Below are 19,685 nucleotides of genomic sequence, written 5' to 3' on the forward strand. Positions count from 1 at the left end.
TTGTCGATGCCTTCTCTCCATCTCTTTCGTGGTCTTTCTCTTCTTTTCATTCCTTTTGGATTCCATTCTTAACACTTTTTTGGGTTTCTATGATTGGTCGTTATGTATATGTCTGTACCATATTAATCGATTGATCTATATTTGGTCTGTCATGTCATCAATTCTATTAATACTGCCCCGTTTTCAGCTTAATTTTCGCATTGTTTGTATTCAGTATTCCATCGCTGTTATAAGCTGACACTTTTTTTTTCATCCGTTTCTTTAATGACAGCATTTATCTGTTCTACATTGTTACGCTCTTTACTTTAATATCATGCCATACCACATATTCTTCATGTTGTAGTTGTTGTATTACTCTATCCCATAAAATCCCATTTAACATTAATATTGCTTTTCTTGCGTTTGTGTTCTCCTGCAGCAGTGTTCTTCTTCCTGGATGTCGCATTCTAAATATTTTTCCTTGCAAAATGGCTTCTAGGAGGGCATATCTGGATTTGTTTCGCATAATGTAACCGAAGTATTTTAACTTTCGAGATTTGATCGTAGTCAGTACCTCTCGGTTTTTCTTCATTCTTCCGAGGACCTCGTCATTTGTGACTCGGTCAGTCCAAGTGATCTTAACTATTCTCTGATATAGCCACATCTCAAATGCTTACAATGTTCTGCACCTTTCGTCGTTCAAGGTCCTCGATTCAAAAAAGTTAAGAGAATACGTAGCATCGTAGGTTTCTTATTTTTATACCAAGAGAGAGGTGGCTCTTGAAAAAGGCTCCCATCCGGTTGAAGGTGGATCTAGCGTTTTTCCGATGTGCGCCCTTATAGTCGTCGCCAGTTAACTTGGCGAGACGCACAAACCCAAAATTGCAGAGTGGCTTAGGGGATGGTCATCAGTCTCTGTGACGTTGTGCGTATTCTGTCGCCAAGTTAACTGGCGATTGCAGTAACTCTTGGTGGTTGGTCCATTCTTCATTTGTTATGGTGCCGAGGTAGTTTTAGTGCGTCACTCTTTCTGCTGGGGTGTGGTTGATAGAGTTGACCTTTTTGGTTATCTTCTTTTTAATTACCATGAGCTTTGTTTTCTTTACGTTTATATTGAGTCTGTAATGCTGACTAATATGTGATTTTGTTCTTAAGAACTTGTAGGTCTTTTAGGTTGTCCACAAATACTGTGGTGTCATCTTAGTCTGGGCTGATTATCGGAGAATAGGCCATTTTTGGGAAAAGTTATTTATCAGCAATTTTATTGCTGGAATCGAATTATAAGATCCTATATATTAATAATATAGGTATGCAAAGTCCTCAGATAGTGTGCTACTTTTTTTATAAACAAAATGGCGCCCGAAAATCGTGTTTTTTTCAATTATTGCTCTATAACTCCGAAGATTTAAACTTTACGACAAAAACACTCAAATAAAAATTCACCGTGATTAAATTCTGCATAGAGACGTGTTTTTCTCGATCTGCTCCGACGAAAATTTTCCTCGGAAAACGCGGGTTTTCCCAACAAAATCTTTAATTTTCAAATAAAGTTTTAGATAAGTAATTATCTACCAATAATTAAATAATTTGGTGACTTAAAACCCTTCTTGGTTTAGATTATAGTTCCAGAAGCTGGTGAAAACTAAACGAATATTTTAGCAACAATTCAATTGTTAATTAATAATTTACAGTCGCAATAATAACCAAAATAATTATGATACACTGATCAAACTTTGAAATCTTATAAAGATGAGATGCCTATTTAATATTTTGTCGACAAAATATTATTTTTTTGCATAATCTTTAAATGTTTAAAAAATAGTTATAAACAAATTAACGTTTCTCAAAAAGTCTCTATTTTATTATAATTTTAAAAAATAGCTAAAATGCGCATTTCAAATATCTTGAAAATGAATGCATTAAAACTTTTTTGCAGCCATTTGCAAAAAAGTTATGAAACAGCAAAGTAAACATACGATTACTACGGTGTTTATAATTTTTTTTAATTCTTTCAAAGCGTAGAAGTGAGTTTAAAGTACAAGCTAATTATTTACAAAAAAATAACGATTATCAGTTTAATGGTTATATTTTAATTAAAGATTAAAAATATATTTTTTTGCAATTTACACGCGCGAAAGTGGAGTAATACAGTACTGTAGCTATAATTTTCACTCGGAGCGACGATCGGCCGCGCAACGTACACTTTTAATACACTACCTATGCTGCGTGTCAGTCGCTTCGAGTGAACATTTCAGCTCCGACTCTGTATCAGGCCTACTTTTGCGCTAAAAATTACAAAAAAAGTATTTTTAATCTTTGATTAAAATATAACCATTGCACTAATTTTTGACATTCTTTGTGAGTAATTAGATTGTACCATAGACTCACTTTTAAGCTTTGAAACAATTAAAACAAATTATAAACAACGGAGAAAACGTATATTTACTTTGCTGTTTCATAACTATTTTGCAAATGGTTGGAAAATTTTCTTAAAGCATTCATTTTCAAGACCTACGAAATACGCATTTTAAGTGTTTTTTAAAATTAGAATATAATAAACAACTTCTGAGAAATGTTAATTTGTTTATAACAATTTTTTTTAAATATTTAAAGATTATGCAAAAAAATGAAAAAATTATATTTTGTCGACAAAATATTAAATAGACATCACACCTTTATAATCTTTCTAAGTTTGATCAATGTCTAATGATTATTTTGGTTGTTATTGCGACTGTAAATTGTTAATTAACAATTTGCTAAAATATTCGTTTCATTTTCACCGGCTTCTGAATTTATAATCTATACCAAGAAAGCTTTTATTTCACCAAGCTATATAATTATTGATAAATAATTACTGGCCCAAAAAAATTATTTGAAAATTCGAGATTTTGTTGGGAAAACCCACATTTTCCGAGGAAAATTTTCGTCGGAGCAAATCCGGAAAAACATGCCTCTATGTAGAATTAAATTGGGGTGAATTTTTATTTGAGTGTTTTTGGTGTAAAATTAAAATCTTCGGAGTTATAGAGCAATAATTGAAAAAAGTACGATTTGTCGGCGCCATTTTGTTTATAAAAAAAGTAGCACACTATCTGCGGACTTTGCATACCTATACTAATAATAAATAGGATCTTAAAATTTTATTCCAGCAATAAAATTGCTGGTAAATAACTTTTCTTTGTACTTTACTAATTAGACTAGCGTATTATAACTATTTTTTTTTCAAAATTTAAAGATTATGCAAAAAAAAAGAAAAATTTATATTTTGTCGATAAAATATTAAATAAGCATCTCAACTTTATAATCTTTAAAAGTTTGATCAATGCATCATGATTATTTTGGTTATTATTGCGATCGTAAATTGTTAATTAACAATTGAATTGTTGCTAAAATATCCGTTTAATTTTCACCGGCTTCTGGAATTACAATCTGTTCCAAGAAAGATTTGATGTCACTAAGTTATTTAATTATTGATTAATAATTACTTACCTAAAACTTTATTTGAAAATTAGAGTTTTTGTTAGGAAAACCCGCATTTTCCGAGGAAAATTTTCGTCGGAGCAAATCGGGAAAAGCATATATCTATGCAGAATTTAATTGCGGTGAATTTTTATTTGGGTGTTTTTGTTGTAAAGTTAAAATCTTCGAAGTTATAGAGCAATAATTGAAAAAAATACGATTTGTCGACGCCATTTTGTTTATAAAAAAAGTAGCACACTATCTGCGGACTTTGCATACCTATATTATTAATATATAGGATCTTATAATTCGATTCCAGCAATAAAATTGCTGGTAAATAACTTTTCCATGAATTTTGCTAATTAGCCCAGAGTATCTGCATATATGATGTTGTTTCGCCGGTACCTGTTTAGTAGAATGCCTTTTTTAGTTTCGTGCAAAGCTTCGATAAATATTATTTCATAGTAGAGATTGAAGATTAGAGGAGGCAAAATACAACCTTGTCCCACTCCACGCATGATTTTCACCTATTCATTGTGTTCATCAACTCTGAAACTTGCGGCCTGATTCCAGTAAAGGTTTCTAATTATTTTTTCTTTTTCTCGTAATCAACCAGACATGAGTACCTATACGTTGTAATTGACGTATCTGCATCTCTGGAATAAAACTTATACTGAGTGGAGTGCCTCTCGCACCAAGAGCATTTATGAACCCAAACTGGTTGGGGGAACTTTGACGTTCATACAGCTAAATTCTCGTATGGGTTATCTTTAGGAACAATATAAGCGTGTTGATGTTACAAAATAGACATATTTTATTTGTATTCGTTGAAAATACTTTATTCATTTTGTTTTTATTTATTTCAGGAGGACGAAAAAGTCATCGAATTAGTAAACAAATACGGAGCCAAAAAATGGACTCTCATAGCCCGGCATCTCAAAGGCCGAATCGGCAAGCAATGTCGAGAACGATGGCACAACCACCTAAACCCGAAAATAAAGAAGAGCGCCTGGACCGAGCAAGAAGACGACATCATCTACAAGGCACATCAAGTCTTAGGTAACCAATGGGCCCGAATAGCGAAGCTATTGCCCGGACGGACCGACAATGCCATCAAGAACCATTGGAATTCCACAATGAGGAGGAAATACGAGTCGGAGAACCGCGATCATGGGGAGTCCAAGCGTGGGAGACAACGGAGGAATATGAGGCCCTCAGAGAACTTCTATTCCCATTATGGCCACCAAAGGACCCAAGAGACGCAGGTGGGGCAGGAAGGTTTTCCTGTAAAGAAAGAAAATTTAATCCTGAATCTACAGGATGAGGTATTTATAAGTAGTTGGAAAATGTGTGTAGAATACTTGAAATATGGAAATATTACATGCCTGATAGAAACAAATTATGTGACTGTTGCTACTTCACTAAATTCAATAGATTCTGTAGACATATATAGTTATTTTGCTAACTAGTGCGGAAAGTCATACTTTTCGGCACGCGATTGCAGTTTGCCGAACGACGCGAAGCGGAGTTCGGCAAGCAGTCGAGTTCGGAAAAGAGACTTTCCGCAAGGGTTAGGAACAATATTTTTTCTACGATCGTTTAAAAAATGACCAAATCTTAATCAATTAATTGAATTAAAAAATAACGCTAATAAGTTATAATAATCCCGAATTAAAGTCAATGCGGTGCCTAAATACCTGTTATGCAGTAATGAATGGTGTATATCAATACAGGTTTTAATATTTTAAAGTCATAGCAACGATGTCAAACAAAGCAATTATGTATTGTCAAAAAGCACGTCACACACTTTATCACACACGTATCTTTACTTACGAATTTTAAAATAATTCAGTGATTTAGATAGCATCAAGTGACGAAAAACTACCCCCATCTATTCTCGACGTTGTCAATAATCTTGATCTGTTACTGGAAAAATCAGTAAACAAGTACAAGAAAGAATACAAAAGTTTTATGAGTTGGTGTAAAGAAAAAAGTGTAAATAGCTTAAAAGAAGAAGTGTTTTTAGCTTATTTTATTAGTCTATCCAAAATCTGCAAACCAAATACTTTGTAGTCTCGCTATTCCATCCTTAAAGCAGTATTAAAAATTGAAAAAATGTCAATATAGGCGATTATTTTAAGTTAACAGCATATTTGAAGAAAAAAAAAAACGTAGAATTCACGCCAAAAAAGCAAATATTTTCACCAAAGAAGAAATTTCAAAATTTTTAAACTTACCTAATATTTAGTAATTTTGAGTTATACGTTATCTTCGAACTAAGACATGCGAAGCAATTGGGCATTAAAAGCACAATACAGTCGGAAAAATGAAAGAATACCCATGAACGAACATATAAAACACGCTGTATTTTCCTGTCACCGTGTCACGCAAAAAATTGGCCAGTGCAAGTACATATAATAATTATTGTTACATGTACTTGCACTGGACAACTTTTTTGTGACACGGTGACAGGAAAATACAGCGTGTTTTATATGTTCGTTCATGGGTATTCTTTCATTTTTCCGACTGTATGTATCTAAATTCAGTGCGGAAATGTAAAACTTTCCAAACTAAAACGCGTTCGGAAAAGTAGACTTTTTTGTACGCTCGTAGAAAAAAATGTTTTGCCGTGCCCTCTATAAAATAAAAAAGGTCGAAAGCTTTTTACCTTTCTCTTATATTTCTCCCTACCTGCTTCTCTCTAAATAATAATGCTTAAAACAGTGCTTATTCATTCACTGAGTGATCTACAAGGGGTGGGACGTTTAACAACTGTTCACTTCTCTTTCGTAAGTTACTCCGCAATTCAAAAACATATTCCGGTGTGCGCCACTTCTTTTTCAAAGGCGGTGGACATTGTAACTCAAAAACTACTCGACCAATCCACCTGAAATTTTGCTTAGATTTTCTTTAGACATTTCGTCAGGTAATAATAAATATTTTGATTTTCACCGTTTTGTTACAACGAATTTGTGATGTCCACCGCAAAATCCATTTTTTTTATGTCTGTAAAAAATTTGTCACCGTTCTCTATTTTTCAATAATTTTCCGTGAAATTTTTTTGAGTATTCTTTGAATTGTACTTGTATGCCTATTGAATTTAAAAATAAAATAATTGTACAATAGTTTAAAAAAATCACAAAAATGTGCTTGAAATGTTGATTTCAAACCATACCTTCCCCTTAAAAGAGAATAAAGTTCAGATACAAAATTTAACTACCCATCTAAATACCACTGCTGAAATCTGAATAAAAATATAATATTCATTAAAATATGTGAATACAAAGAGATATAGCGTGTTTTATATCATCATAAATAATTAATGATACGTGTATAGAAAAATTCTGTTCTTGCCATTAATCAACAAAACGTTAATTTAAAATTAATAACTATTTAGACAATATCTAATTTATATAGCGCTAAGTTGTTTATGATGAAGTCTACAAATAAACTAATTATCTCATAAGAATAATTATGCAAACACTGATCTTCAACATTAAATTAATATTTATTGACGGAAAACTCCATTTTACAATTAAAATTAAAAGTCAAAATTAAACATTGAACACAAGTTAACTTACATTACTTACAATTAAACTAACGACATCAAAAAATTAAAATCAAATTAAAATAATTCACGTGAAATAGTCCTTTTAAAAGCATTTAGTGTGACTCCCATAAAGTCTATATTTGGAAACTCATTTACACTAGAAACAATTCTATTTAAAGGCATATTTTCTGCATGACGTGTATTGCACGATCTAGCGGATAGCAAGGGACATCTTCTCAAATTCCTAGCTGGAACATAAAAATCTATGAACATCAACATGAGAACGTTTTTAATAATATATTAACAGTTTAAATAAAAAGTAATAGTTAATAAGCCGGTCTTATATCTTACACAAAATAGGTTCTTTAGTTAAAATGTTGACTTTAGAGTAGAAGATTAAAAAGTATTAGACCAATTACTTGCTATGTTTCCTGATTTACAACGAATTTACTAACATGCGGCGATATAATTTCGAACAGTACAAGACGTATAAAGAAGAAATAATAAAAGGTAGATATACAGTATCTTCCATTATAGGTAGGCTTTAGATGAACTGGTAATGTGTCAAGAGCAAATGAAAACTACCCACCAGACAGACAGACCCTATTAGAGCTACCAGTAGCAAATAGGAGGGGACCAAGACTGGTGGATGGTGTGGACGATAATACGAGGAAGATCGGTTCAGCAATGACTGGAGAAATATATTGCTGAAGGTCGAATTAAAATTGCTATGATGATAGCCAACGTCCGCAACGGACAAGGCACATGAAGAAGAGGAAGAAGAAGGTCGAAGCTCATCTAGGGCTGTGATATTACTGATGGTGTCGAACTTTGAAGACATGATTAATATTATTAGTATCAATAGGCACAAAGCTTATGGTCATTATTAAAAAAAAAAAAGATAACAGAAGATCATAACCAAATCCCTGTAAAAATAGTGACGCACTACAACTATCTTGGTACCATAATAAATGAAGAGTGGGCCAATAACAAAAGCTAGATCCACCTTTAACCGGATGGGAGCCTTCTTCAAGTGCCACAACCTCTTTCGTTGCCTCTACTAATAATTTGCAATCATAAAGTATCTAGTACTACAATTCAGAAATTTTTACACCCATTTCTAATGCTTCTACATGCTACCGACAATGCATGGAATACTTCTTATTTGAAATTACAAACTCTATTAAAAGCCTTATTCATATCAACAATTACCCGTTTACCCAGTTACACAACGTTGACGGCAGTATCATTTCCATATTTCACTGCTTGATTGATCATTTATTTTTGATTTTATTCAAATTCCATTAGCTTACTAGTTTTTAAACATTCTTTGTGGCAATTCTAAAAAGCATGAATGTAGTATTAGCATTAGTTTACAATAAAAAACAGGTTTTTGTTAAAAATTCTAACTGCTTATAAATACCTCCAGAAAGGGTATTGTCTTATATTTTTAAGAACCAAATTGGCAATAAATCTAGCTGATACAAATCGAATCAATAAACCTGAGTTTATTAGGTATCATGAGTTATATTTTACTGAAACTTTTCAAAAATTTCATTTAATAATAAACAAATCAATGGGGCTTCCTTCTCTTTAGGTTATTTCTATTCTTCAGGTTTTTATCCTGCCTCATGACACTATTAATGCCCTTTATTAATATTTGTCCGCACCGCAATAGTCCGGAATTAAACATATTTACCGGCAAAATCACGTCACTGTCACTAGATTTACATATTTTATGGAAGATAAACTCAGCAATTATTATTGTTAGTGTGTTGTGCGGAGAAAATGAACAAAATAAATTTCCAAAAAAGAAACGTAATAAATGGGTGAATTAGTTACTTTATTTGCTGCTACAAGTGCGTGCGTAACTTAATTCTCTCCAGCCATATATTTAATAGTACTAACTTCCATAGTTTTTCCTATGGCGGCCTTAGAAAATTTTCCTTTCAGTTTTACTGCACTATTTCTATCACACATTATACACTAGTCACTTCTTTCCACTGCGCCCATTCTTCTCTATATCTGTTGGAGATGTTACTATATATTTCCTATTGTACTGATACCAGTGGGAGACCTTGGGACTACAAAAGAGGAAGAGGCAGACCACAGATGAGATGGTCGGATGACCTAAAAAGATACGCAGGGACCAGATGGACAGCATTAGCACTGAACCGAGAAGAGTGGAAAAAGAAGGGGGAGGCCTACGTTCAACTTTGGACAAATGAAGGTCAATAGATAGATAGATCGATAGACTGATACCAGTAGCAGCACTGTTTAAATAATTATACGAGTTTTAAATCTTTCTCTTTAAGACCCCTTTGCGATTCTATTATTTTGGTTGCTAATTGTCTAAATGGGTTATCCTCTCATAATTCTTTTCATTTCCTTATTTGCAACTTTTGGGCATTATAGTTCTCGATATAATTTTTCATCTTTACTATGTACATCGTATTGTACAGTTTTGTGCTGTATTTAATAAATTTTAATTGGTTTGTTTTTCGATATATCGCAGCAGATATTCTAATTCCATTTATTTCAACGCTTTACTTTTGGCTTGTAACCAATTTCCCCTTTTTATATAACGTGTAACCCATTTAGGGAAACAATTCTATAAAATTTTAAGTTGTTAACCGATTTTAACCAATTTTATCTTTCGTTCATGTAACGACAACACTTTTTCTTCGTCAAAAATTGAGAATTTTTATTCGCGATTTTTTTTAATTCCCACGCCACTGGATTTTTAGAGGTTTTCAAATAGCTATGACAAAACCCGCACCCATCCAGTGGCGTACGCGTTTTTAATAAAAAATCGTTAATAAAAATTCTCAATTTCCAACTAACATAAAGTATTGTGTGACTAAGTGTGTCCTGGAAATTTGAATAAACCTTTTACATTATGTTCCGAAATAGACCTTGTATTACATGATATTTAAAGAAAAAATTAGTCAAAGTCGGTCAAGAACTTCAAATTTTCTAGAGGTTTTCTAATGTAAATGGGTCACACTATAATATATTGGTGTATCATAACAATTGCTTGCATGATGTACATAGTAGATGTTCATTTTTAATGTCTACATATGTGAAATTTTGTGTTTCTCTGTTAGTAATGTTTTTTAAGTTATATATGGATCATATTCTTATTTTAATTCTATGTTTTAGGATTGGACGGTTGAAATGTTTGACCATGCCAGCAGCCAGTCGAGTTATTCGACAGGGGCTCCAACGCCTAGCCCTACGCCGCAGATGTCTAGTGTCTACGAACGAATCAACCCTTCCCCACCTCAACAAGCTCAAAATTCTAACGAGCCCGTGTCTTTCAACTTCATCAGTATGTATGGAAACCAAACTTCACCTGTCAAATTGACGCCCATGAATGACGATGCTTTGTCAGACTTCGATATGGGCTTCTACCAATCACCTGGTGTCACTCCGTTGAAAACGACGAATAGGCACTTTATCAAATCAAGTAAGTTTGTTCTTAAATTATTTATTGTTTCAAATTAAGTACTTAGTGCAGTCTAAGGGCCTGCGCGCACTAGGCAGACAGGCTGCTTTCATTACAATCAATTATTGTGGTTAGACATGCCATAAGAAAACAGCTTCAGAACCTTTTTAAACCGTTTTATGGTTCTGAATCTATTTTCTTGTACCATTTGTTTGTGTACTATTAAGGAATTAATTAATTTGAATTTTAATTGATAATGCGTTAAAGGATATCGCATACATCTTATGGAAAATATAATGTCACTCAAATTCAATAAAATTTATACGAATAGATAGTTTTAAATTAACGGTCAAATCTTATCATTGCGCCAACTCTATATTTTCAATAATAAGAGCAGAAATTGATATAAATAAATCTGAAATCAAATGGGTACGTACATAAGTTAGAGAGAGAAAAAATATTTTAAAATACCCAAATTGTCGGTACTCCATAAATCAGCGGATTAGTTTCACTAATCCGCTTAGGCCCAGCGGGGTTTAAGCTCCTTTTGAATAGCACCCAGAGCAATAGTGACACTTTTACTGACCTCCAAAAATGTGATTTCGATAAACTTTAATTGCAATTTGCGCCGTAATTAATCATAATCAAGAGTTGGCGCAATGATAAGATTTGACCGTTAATTTAAAACGAATCTATTCGTATAAATTTTATTGAATTTGAGTGACATTATATTTTCCATAAGATGTGTGCGATGTCCTTTCGCGTTTCGAATTACCATTTCAGAAATCATACTAAAAAACGTACGGAAAAAGTACCAAAGGAAAACATCAAAATCAATATTATAGCTTGTATAAATGAATTCAAGTGTGCCCCTCAGCAAAATATGGTCAACCCTACATCAAACCAACATTAAACATGGTCTTATCAAAGCAGTCCAAAGTCTGTATAATAGAACCACTGCAAAAATTAAAACTGGATCAAGGATGTCTGAGGGATTTAAGGTCACGAAAGGATTGAAGCAGGGTTGTTGTATTTCGCCTACCCTCTTTAAAATTTATTTGGAGCAAGCACTCAAGCTGTGGAAAAGAAAATGTAATGGCATGGGAATCCACGTATTTTTTAAATTCCACTTAAATACGCAGTTTATTTTCGTCCTGGTTCAGAGGTGTTCACGTGGCCCACTGAAGACGTTTAGACACAGAAACAGCTGTCTAAGGGATGGTGGACATCGTCTGAATCGAAAGGAAACATAAACTGCCGTTCACTTTTATGTTTTAAGTAATTTTTATTTATTAATATTTATTTATTTATTCTACAGTCACAGTTTTTTGATTTCATTCTAACGCATTAAATTGTATGTGACAGAAAAAAACGCACGTCGGTGATTTCATTTCATCGGTGACATAACATTTATTCTAGTTGTCAATAGATGCCGCTATAATCGAAAAAAAAATTATTTACGAATTATATAATATATCTACGAATATAATCTGTACAATTTATAAAACTATACAAATCAAAGAAAATACCATTTTATAAATGCAATAAACACAATTTAAAACATGTATCAAGGATAAAAAAGTTTTGCATGTCTTTCGTTTGGCCTCTAAAGACGATTAAAAATTCAAATTATACCAGCCAGCCCAAAACGCGTTGTGGCGTCATCCGGTTATATGTTTACATTCTGTACCAACAAAGTAAACAAAAGTGTATATAATTTTAAATTGGACATTATAAACGTCAGTAGAAAATACAGTTATGTGACGTCACAAGTATTTTTGATCGTTTGAACTATTCATAGAAAACTTTTACTTTTACAAAATGGTTTTATTTTCCATAGTAAACCTTCTTTCCTTTCCTTCAAAAACTGTATCAAACTCCAATCTCAACAAACTGGTATATATATTATTACAATGACATACGATAAATGTCATTAGAATATAAATATTTTTTCTTTATTCTGCGCCGATGAGCTGGCCAAATATCCAAGTAGGTGGAGGCCAATAAACTAAAGAAGGAGAAGAAGAATATACCTAAATATAACCATAATCATAACTATATAATAAAACTATGTGACGTTACGGGTCGTTTGAACTATGTATTTTATACCGCAGAAGACTTTCGTCACAAGTGTTTTTGATCGTTTGAACTATTCATAGAAAAGTTTTACTTTTACAAAATGGTTTTATTTTCCATAGTAAACCTTCTTTCCTTTCCTTCAAAAACTGTATCAAACTCCAATCTCAACAAACTGGTATATATTATTACAATGACATACGATAAATCTCATTAGAATATAAATATTTTTTCTTTATTCCGCGCCGATGAGCTGGCCAAATACCCAAGTAGGTGGAGGCCAATAAACTAAAGAAGGAGAAGAAAAATATACCTAAATATAACCATAATCATAACTATATCATAAAACTATGTGACGTCACGGGTCGTTTGAACTATTTTATACCGCAGAAGACTTTAGATTTGTATTTCTAAGTTATTACGAGTTCTTGAAGCGTGAAATTTTGGAAATCTCATTAAACAAAACTGAACATTATTCTGTAATAAAAAAATGTGCAAGTTCCCTATTATATTAAAGGACACAAAATAAAAGGATTTTTCTTTAATTTCCAATGTTTATTTTTTTAGGGGGACCTGCTTCAACTTTAACCCAAAATACAATTGTACCTGTAACCAGCACCGTGAGCGTCTCACGTTCTACAACGCCTCCCATTTTGAGAAGAGGAAAATCTCGCAAACGAAGGGACAGCTCTGAAACCGAAGAAGTGGACGTCACCGAGCAACCTAATCCTCAGAAATTCGAAGTGGATTTCCTCGACACCGCCAAATCGTCATTCTTCAGTCCGTTAAGGAATGGAGCTTCCCCTATTAAGCAGCTACCTTTCAGCCCTTCACAGTTTTTAAATAGTCCTAACATCCAGAACCTTACCTTTGACGTAACGATGTCGTCGACACCCAAAGGACCTCAGAGTGCGCTGGTTTCGACACCGGTGAAGGATAGAGCGAGGCCTGTAAGTAAATCTTACATTATTCAACTAAATAGTTAAGGCTATGGGTACATAAATTCACAAATATTTTACGGCTATCCCTACTTTTTCTGTCTTTACACGGCAAATTACGTGTAGTAAAATTCTCACTGGTATGGAAACTGCAGATGTAAACATGAGGTGGACAGTGACATTGTCATTAGAAAGGTAGAGATGGCTATTTCGGTTTCGTTCAGTTTTTGAATGTTCTTGGATAACCTTTACTTGTATAAATGATAGGATTATTTTTTCACTAATTATGTATTCAGTGGTTACCATTATTTATATACTATACAAATAGTCGAAAAAGAAAAAAAGTTTATTAGCGGAAACAGAAGACCAACTTAAGATATGGATGAACATATTATCAGAAGAAAGTCACATGCTGTTAAAGTCATTCTTCAGAGTTCCCAAAGCTTCATATACCTGGGCAGAGAGCTAAATACTCAACTAGACCACTGAAAAGAAATCATAAGACGCATTGAAATAGCAAGGTCTGGTTTCATGAACATGCGTAAAATGCTCTGTAACCCCAAGCTATCAGAACATATTATCAGAAGAAAGTCACAGGCTGTTAAAGTCATTCTTCAGAGTTCCCAAAGCTTCGTATACCTGAGCAGAGAGCTAAATACTCAACTAGACCACTGAAAAGAAATCATAATGAAATAGCAAGGTCTGGTTTCATGAACATGCGTAAAATGCTCTGTAACCCCAAGCTATCAGTCACAAAAAGATTGAGAAAACTAAAGTGTTATGTGTGAATGTGTGGTCTCTATTACTATATGGTTGCGAGACCTGAACATTAAAACAGTATGACGTTAACAAATTGAATGTATTCGAAATGTGGATGAACCGCCGAATGTTAAGAATAAGATGGGCCAGCAGAACCACGAATGAAAAATTACTGAGAATAATAAACACACGTCCTCATCTGGTCAATACTATAAAAATTAGATAGACGTCATATCTAGGACACATAATGCGCCATAGGGAATTTGAGCAGCTCCAGGTAATATTAAATGGCAAGATCGAAGGTAAAAGGGGTTAAAGAAGAAAGAAAAAATCTTGGCTCCGAAACATCAGAGATTGGACCCACACAACAGTAAATGACTTAATTCATCAAGCCCAGAATAGAGAGAAATTTGCCATATTGACCGCCAACCTCAATAGAGAAGTCACTTAGGAAAATGAGCCGAAAATATCATTTTATTATTTTTCTTCGAGAACAAAAGGGTTAAAACCCTCCGTAAAAAGCGAAGCCTTTAATTATAAAATCTTAAAAGCATCTTTATTAAAATATGAAGCCAACATTTAATAATTCACTCAAGAAAATGGGCGGAATGCATGCATAAAACGTAGTAGATGCTATTGCTTCAGCAAATAGTACTACTTTGTAGCATTTTCTTTTACATAAAAGTAGGTGCGTTTGTTGAGAAGAACTTACTACACAACAGAAGTACCTACTACTGACCAGAAGTATCTACTAAAAAGCATAGCGCCAGCCGTGTCTTCATTACACCAATCGTGATGGAATTAGTTTTCCATGTGCTTGTGATTTGTGAATTCACATGTTTACATACCAAATTATTGGAATTGTACATGAGTAAAACAATTGTTATTTGTTAATCTTCTTCACAATTATTAAATTTTATTTGATAAAAGAATGACCCAAAAATAAAGAATCTTCTTCTTAGTTTGTAAATTTTTCTATGACACACATTCATAAATTCTGTCATATGGTAACAAAACAATACCTACGCCGAAGACGTCCACCCACCAACTTCACTTAAACTGAAGCAAAATACTACTAGACAAGCACATACTTCAAAAGCGTAGTACATTCTTCTATGTAGGCTGGTAAATAGTAGCAAATATTACGGAGAAAAGCAAATGCTTTTTAAGTGTAGTGAAATCTTCAAAAATGTAGTACGTACTTGAAGCATTAGCATTTACTACATTTTATGCCACCATGGGCACTTTACTTTATAGCTAAACTCATACCTATTTGCGGTTATCGGAACAAACTCTTATAAAATAATACTTTTTTTTTTAACTTTAATGACTTGAAATACTTGAATTTTCCATAAATAATATATAAACAATAACTTTTTATTAATTGTACGCCTTAAATCAATTATTATTTTTCAAATACACTATCAATACTATTTAATAAACAACTCTTTGATTGATTTTATTATCATCGTAAAAGCGTTAAAAAGCAGTAGCAGAATGAACTGCTATATCAAAATAGCAGGTCGGACACATCTCTACTTGTCACTGTCTTGAGTCTTGTCATAACATTATATTCGAATGAGTGCGTTGTATGACAAAGATAGCGAATGTTCGATTTCCACGGACATGGTCATTTTTTTCGAATCCTGAAAAAACTAATAAATATTTTTAAAAAATTTAAACACAAAATGAAAGACTAAATTATTATCGAGGGCCGAAAGTCCCTTAGAATATGTAAGAAGTTTCTTTCGAATGAGATATTTGAAATTAAAAATCACACTAAATTTTCTCTTAGTTTTTCACCCCTGTAACTTATTAAAATAAACATTATAGAAGTTCTCAGGGACTTTCGGCCCTCGCTAATAACATAATATTTCATTCTGCGTTTAAATTTTTGAAAAATACTTATTAGTTTTCTCAGGATTCGAAAAAAATGAATCCTCATTTGAATAGCATTGCAACCGAAAATACGTACCGATCCTCTTAATGTATTTTTGTGTTAGTTTCTCTTGAATGGTCGACTTGGACCAGTACTGGTCGGAAGGTTTAGGAGATGCACCGCCTGGATCTTTTTCCCGTTTTTGGTGTCAGTAAGGACAAAATTCACATATCTTCACAGTCGGAAAAGGAGTTAGACAGGGTTGCATACGGTCACCAGCATTATTTAACATAACATATTGTAGCGTGATTAGTGTAATTACTTCTAATTACAATAAAACTAGCGGTTCGTAATTTATATACGACTTTATTATTTATTTATACAAGTTTACTTTACAAACTTTAGCTTAAGACTAACTCTATTTACAAATATGTCCTATTTATATATGCGATACAGATATTCCAGAAATATCTATATATCTCCAGCTATGTCCATGTGACCGCTTGCACGTCATCGTCGCTGCATCGGCGTATCTCGAAACATCGATAGTGTTCTGTCTGTCCGGAGACGGGAGCTGGTATACGAGGGTAGGTCAATAATTATTTTGTTACACTGCTCCCCTCTTAAGATCTGAGCGTCCCGATCAGCAACTCTAGATGGCCCAGGATGGCGGAATCTACAGGATTCTCCAGCTCTGCATACACCCCTAGAAAAGAAGTAACAGTCTACTGTCTTTGAAGGGTATGACATCTTCGGGTTCATGCAACACACAGTAATCCGTACGCCAGTTTCTCTGAAGATCACTTCCAGCATGCTTCTCACAATCTTCCAATCCAGATTTTCTACTGCATGGCCAATTTTTGGTAAAGCCAAATCTTTGATGTCATAATTACAGACCATTTTCTTCAAATTAGTTAGAGCACGCCATATGTTCTCGTAGCTTGGCGTGTCCGTATAAGACTTCCTGGTCACTATATACAGCAAAGATCGAGGACCATCTTCCAATCGCAATACTCTTCCAATTTTAGGTTGTTGATTCCTTAACTCGTCCAGGCGGCCGAACTTTCTATTGAATACGGACGAGATTCCTTTAGTCATCTCGAGGTCTTGTGCAACACAGTGGGCTAGAGAGACGTTTTCTGGAACACCAAACAGATATTGCTGAACTTCTGTGGTCACGCCGAATCTAGCACTCTTTCTTTCTGCGTAATTTGACATAAATTGATTAAAACTTGGCTGTGCGACATCTTTCATCTCCTGTTGGAGGACTCGTGCTTCTTCTGTTTCATTTGAGCCAGCATATGGTGCAAGACGATTTATGTGAATAACTTTTGGTTTACCGTTTGGCAACTTCTTAATTCTATATATTACGTCATTTATTTTCTTCTTAACTTCATACGGACCTTCCCATTGTCTTTGCAGTTTAGGACACAAGCCTCGACGACGTTGCGGATTATAAAGCCAGACAAGATCACCTACTTCGAAGCTTTCATTCTTGCATCGAGAATCATATTGATCTTTCATTCTGTCACTGGCTATCTGGATGTGTTGTCGGGCAAGTTCATGAATGTTGTTCATTCGTAATTTCAGGCGGTCAACGTAGTCTTCGCCTGCAACATGTTCCTCGGAAGGTCCGCAGCCAAACTCTAGGTCGCAGGGCAACCGAACTTCACGACCCAACATCAGGCAGGTTGGTGTTTGACCTGTAGTTTCATTTACGGCCGAGCGGTAGGCCATCAGGAATAAATGAATGTGTTGGTCCCAATCTCGCTGATGTTCAGATACAACTTTGGACAAGTGTTTACCCATCGTTCGGTTCATCCTCTCGACCATCCCATCTGATTGAGGATGCAGGGGTGTTGTTCTGGTCTTATTGGCACCAATCAATTTACAAACGTTTTGGAAAAGAGCTGACTCAAAGTTTCGCCCTTGGTCGGAGTGGATCTCCAAGGGAACACCAAATCGGCTAAAGAATTCTTTAACAAGTACCTCTGCAACGGTAGCAGCTTCTTGATTTGGTAATGCATAGGCCTCAGTCCATTTTGTAAAATAATCCATGGCTACCAGGATGTATTTATTTCCAGCATCGGTTTCTGGAAATGGACCTGCAATGTCGATAGCTACTCTTTCCATAGGACTTCCAACATTGTACTGTCTCATGGGTGCTCTCTTTTTACCAACCGGACCATTACCGGATGCACACGGTTCACATTTTCGGCACCATCTCCTTACATCATCTTTACAGTTCACCCAATAGAACCGTTCTCGAACCTTTTGCAGAGTCTTCGTAATACCAAAGTGTCCACCTGATGTACCGTCATGCAACTGACGCAATACTTCTGACACTTTACTTTTAGGTACAATTAACTGAAGCTTAGATTCTGTACCATCATCGTTCTCAAAGGTTCTGTACAGAAGATCATCTTTTAGTACCAGGCAATTCCATTGGCTCCAGTAGGCCTTGACTTCTGGACTACATGCACTAATGTTCTGCCAACTAGGTCTCTCACCTTGCCGCATCCAATCCAATACTCTTTTTATACATGGATCATCTTCTTGGGCGTCTTGTAACTGTTGGGGCTGCCATTGCTCATTAATTACGGTGGTTCGTCTCACGGGGCAAAATCGTTCCTCTAATTTGGCACAGTGATTACAATTCGCACTGCATGGTCGTCTCGAAAGGGCATCAGCATTTGAGTGAACTCTTCCGGCCCTGTGTTCTATCTCGTAATCATATTCTTGTAATCGTTCTAACCATCTTGCCATCTGGCCCTCTGGATTACGGAATTGTATGAGCCATTTTAGAGCAGCGTGATCGGTGCGAAGAAGGAACTTTCTGCCATACAAGTATTTATGGAAATGTTCGCAAGCCTTCACTACACCCAGCAGTTCTCTTCTGGTAACGCAATAGTTTCTTTCCGGTTTCGACAGGACTTTGCTGAAATAAGCGATGACTTTTTCCTGTCCGTCCTGGATTTGGGAGAGAACAGCTCCTATAGCACTGTTGCTAGCATCGGTATCCAAAACAAATTTTCCTGCCTGTCCCGGGTAGCTTAATATCGGTGCACTGATCAGAGCCATTTGTAGTTGTTCGAAAGCTTTTTGGCACTCTTCACTCCATGTATATTCTTTGCCCTCCTCCGTCAACTTTGTTAGGGGCTTGGAGATATTGGCAAATCCTTTGACAAATCGTCGGTAATATGTACATAGGCCAAGGAAACTTCTAATTTCATGTTTATCTTTTGGTACTGGCCAATCTTTAATTGCTTCAATCTTTTCGGGATCAGCTGTTACACCATTACTCGATACAATATGTCCCAAATACTTAACTTCTCGTCGAAACATGTGACATTTCTTCGGACTTAACTTCAAGTTCGCTGCCCTCAATCGTTGAAAGACTTCTATTAGATTCTTGGCATGTTCATCAAAGGACCTTCCAACCACAATTACATCATCCAAGTAAACCAGGCATGTTTTCCATGTTAGACCTCTTAAAACTGCCTCCATTAATCTTTCAAATGTGGCAGGGGCATTACATAAACCAAACGGCATAGCCGTAAACTGCCAAAGCCCTGATCCTATCGAAAATGCGGTTTT

The 19,685-nt window shown here is 34.7% G+C and overlaps 1 protein-coding gene across 5 annotated transcripts in view; it reads left to right on the forward strand.

Annotated features, from left to right (window-relative positions):
• LOC126880042 (myb-related protein B) overlaps positions 1-19,685 on the forward strand; it is a 240,374-nt gene that overhangs the window by 177,390 nt on the left and 43,299 nt on the right. For 4 of the 5 annotated variants that reach the window (XM_050643662.1, XM_050643665.1, XM_050643666.1 and 1 more), the window contains exons 4-6: positions 4,305-4,763; positions 10,151-10,457; positions 13,080-13,462. In XM_050643662.1, coding sequence (XP_050499619.1) covers positions 4,305-4,763; positions 10,151-10,457; positions 13,080-13,462 — 1,149 coding nt within the window. The remainder of the gene's footprint in view (positions 1-4,304; positions 4,764-10,150; positions 10,458-13,079; positions 13,463-19,685) is intronic. The other variant, XM_050643664.1, reaches the window with a different exon arrangement.

The sequence above is a fragment of the Diabrotica virgifera genome, chromosome 2, assembly GCF_917563875.1.
Source record: "Diabrotica virgifera virgifera chromosome 2, PGI_DIABVI_V3a".
NCBI lineage: Eukaryota > Metazoa > Arthropoda > Insecta > Coleoptera > Chrysomelidae > Diabrotica > Diabrotica virgifera.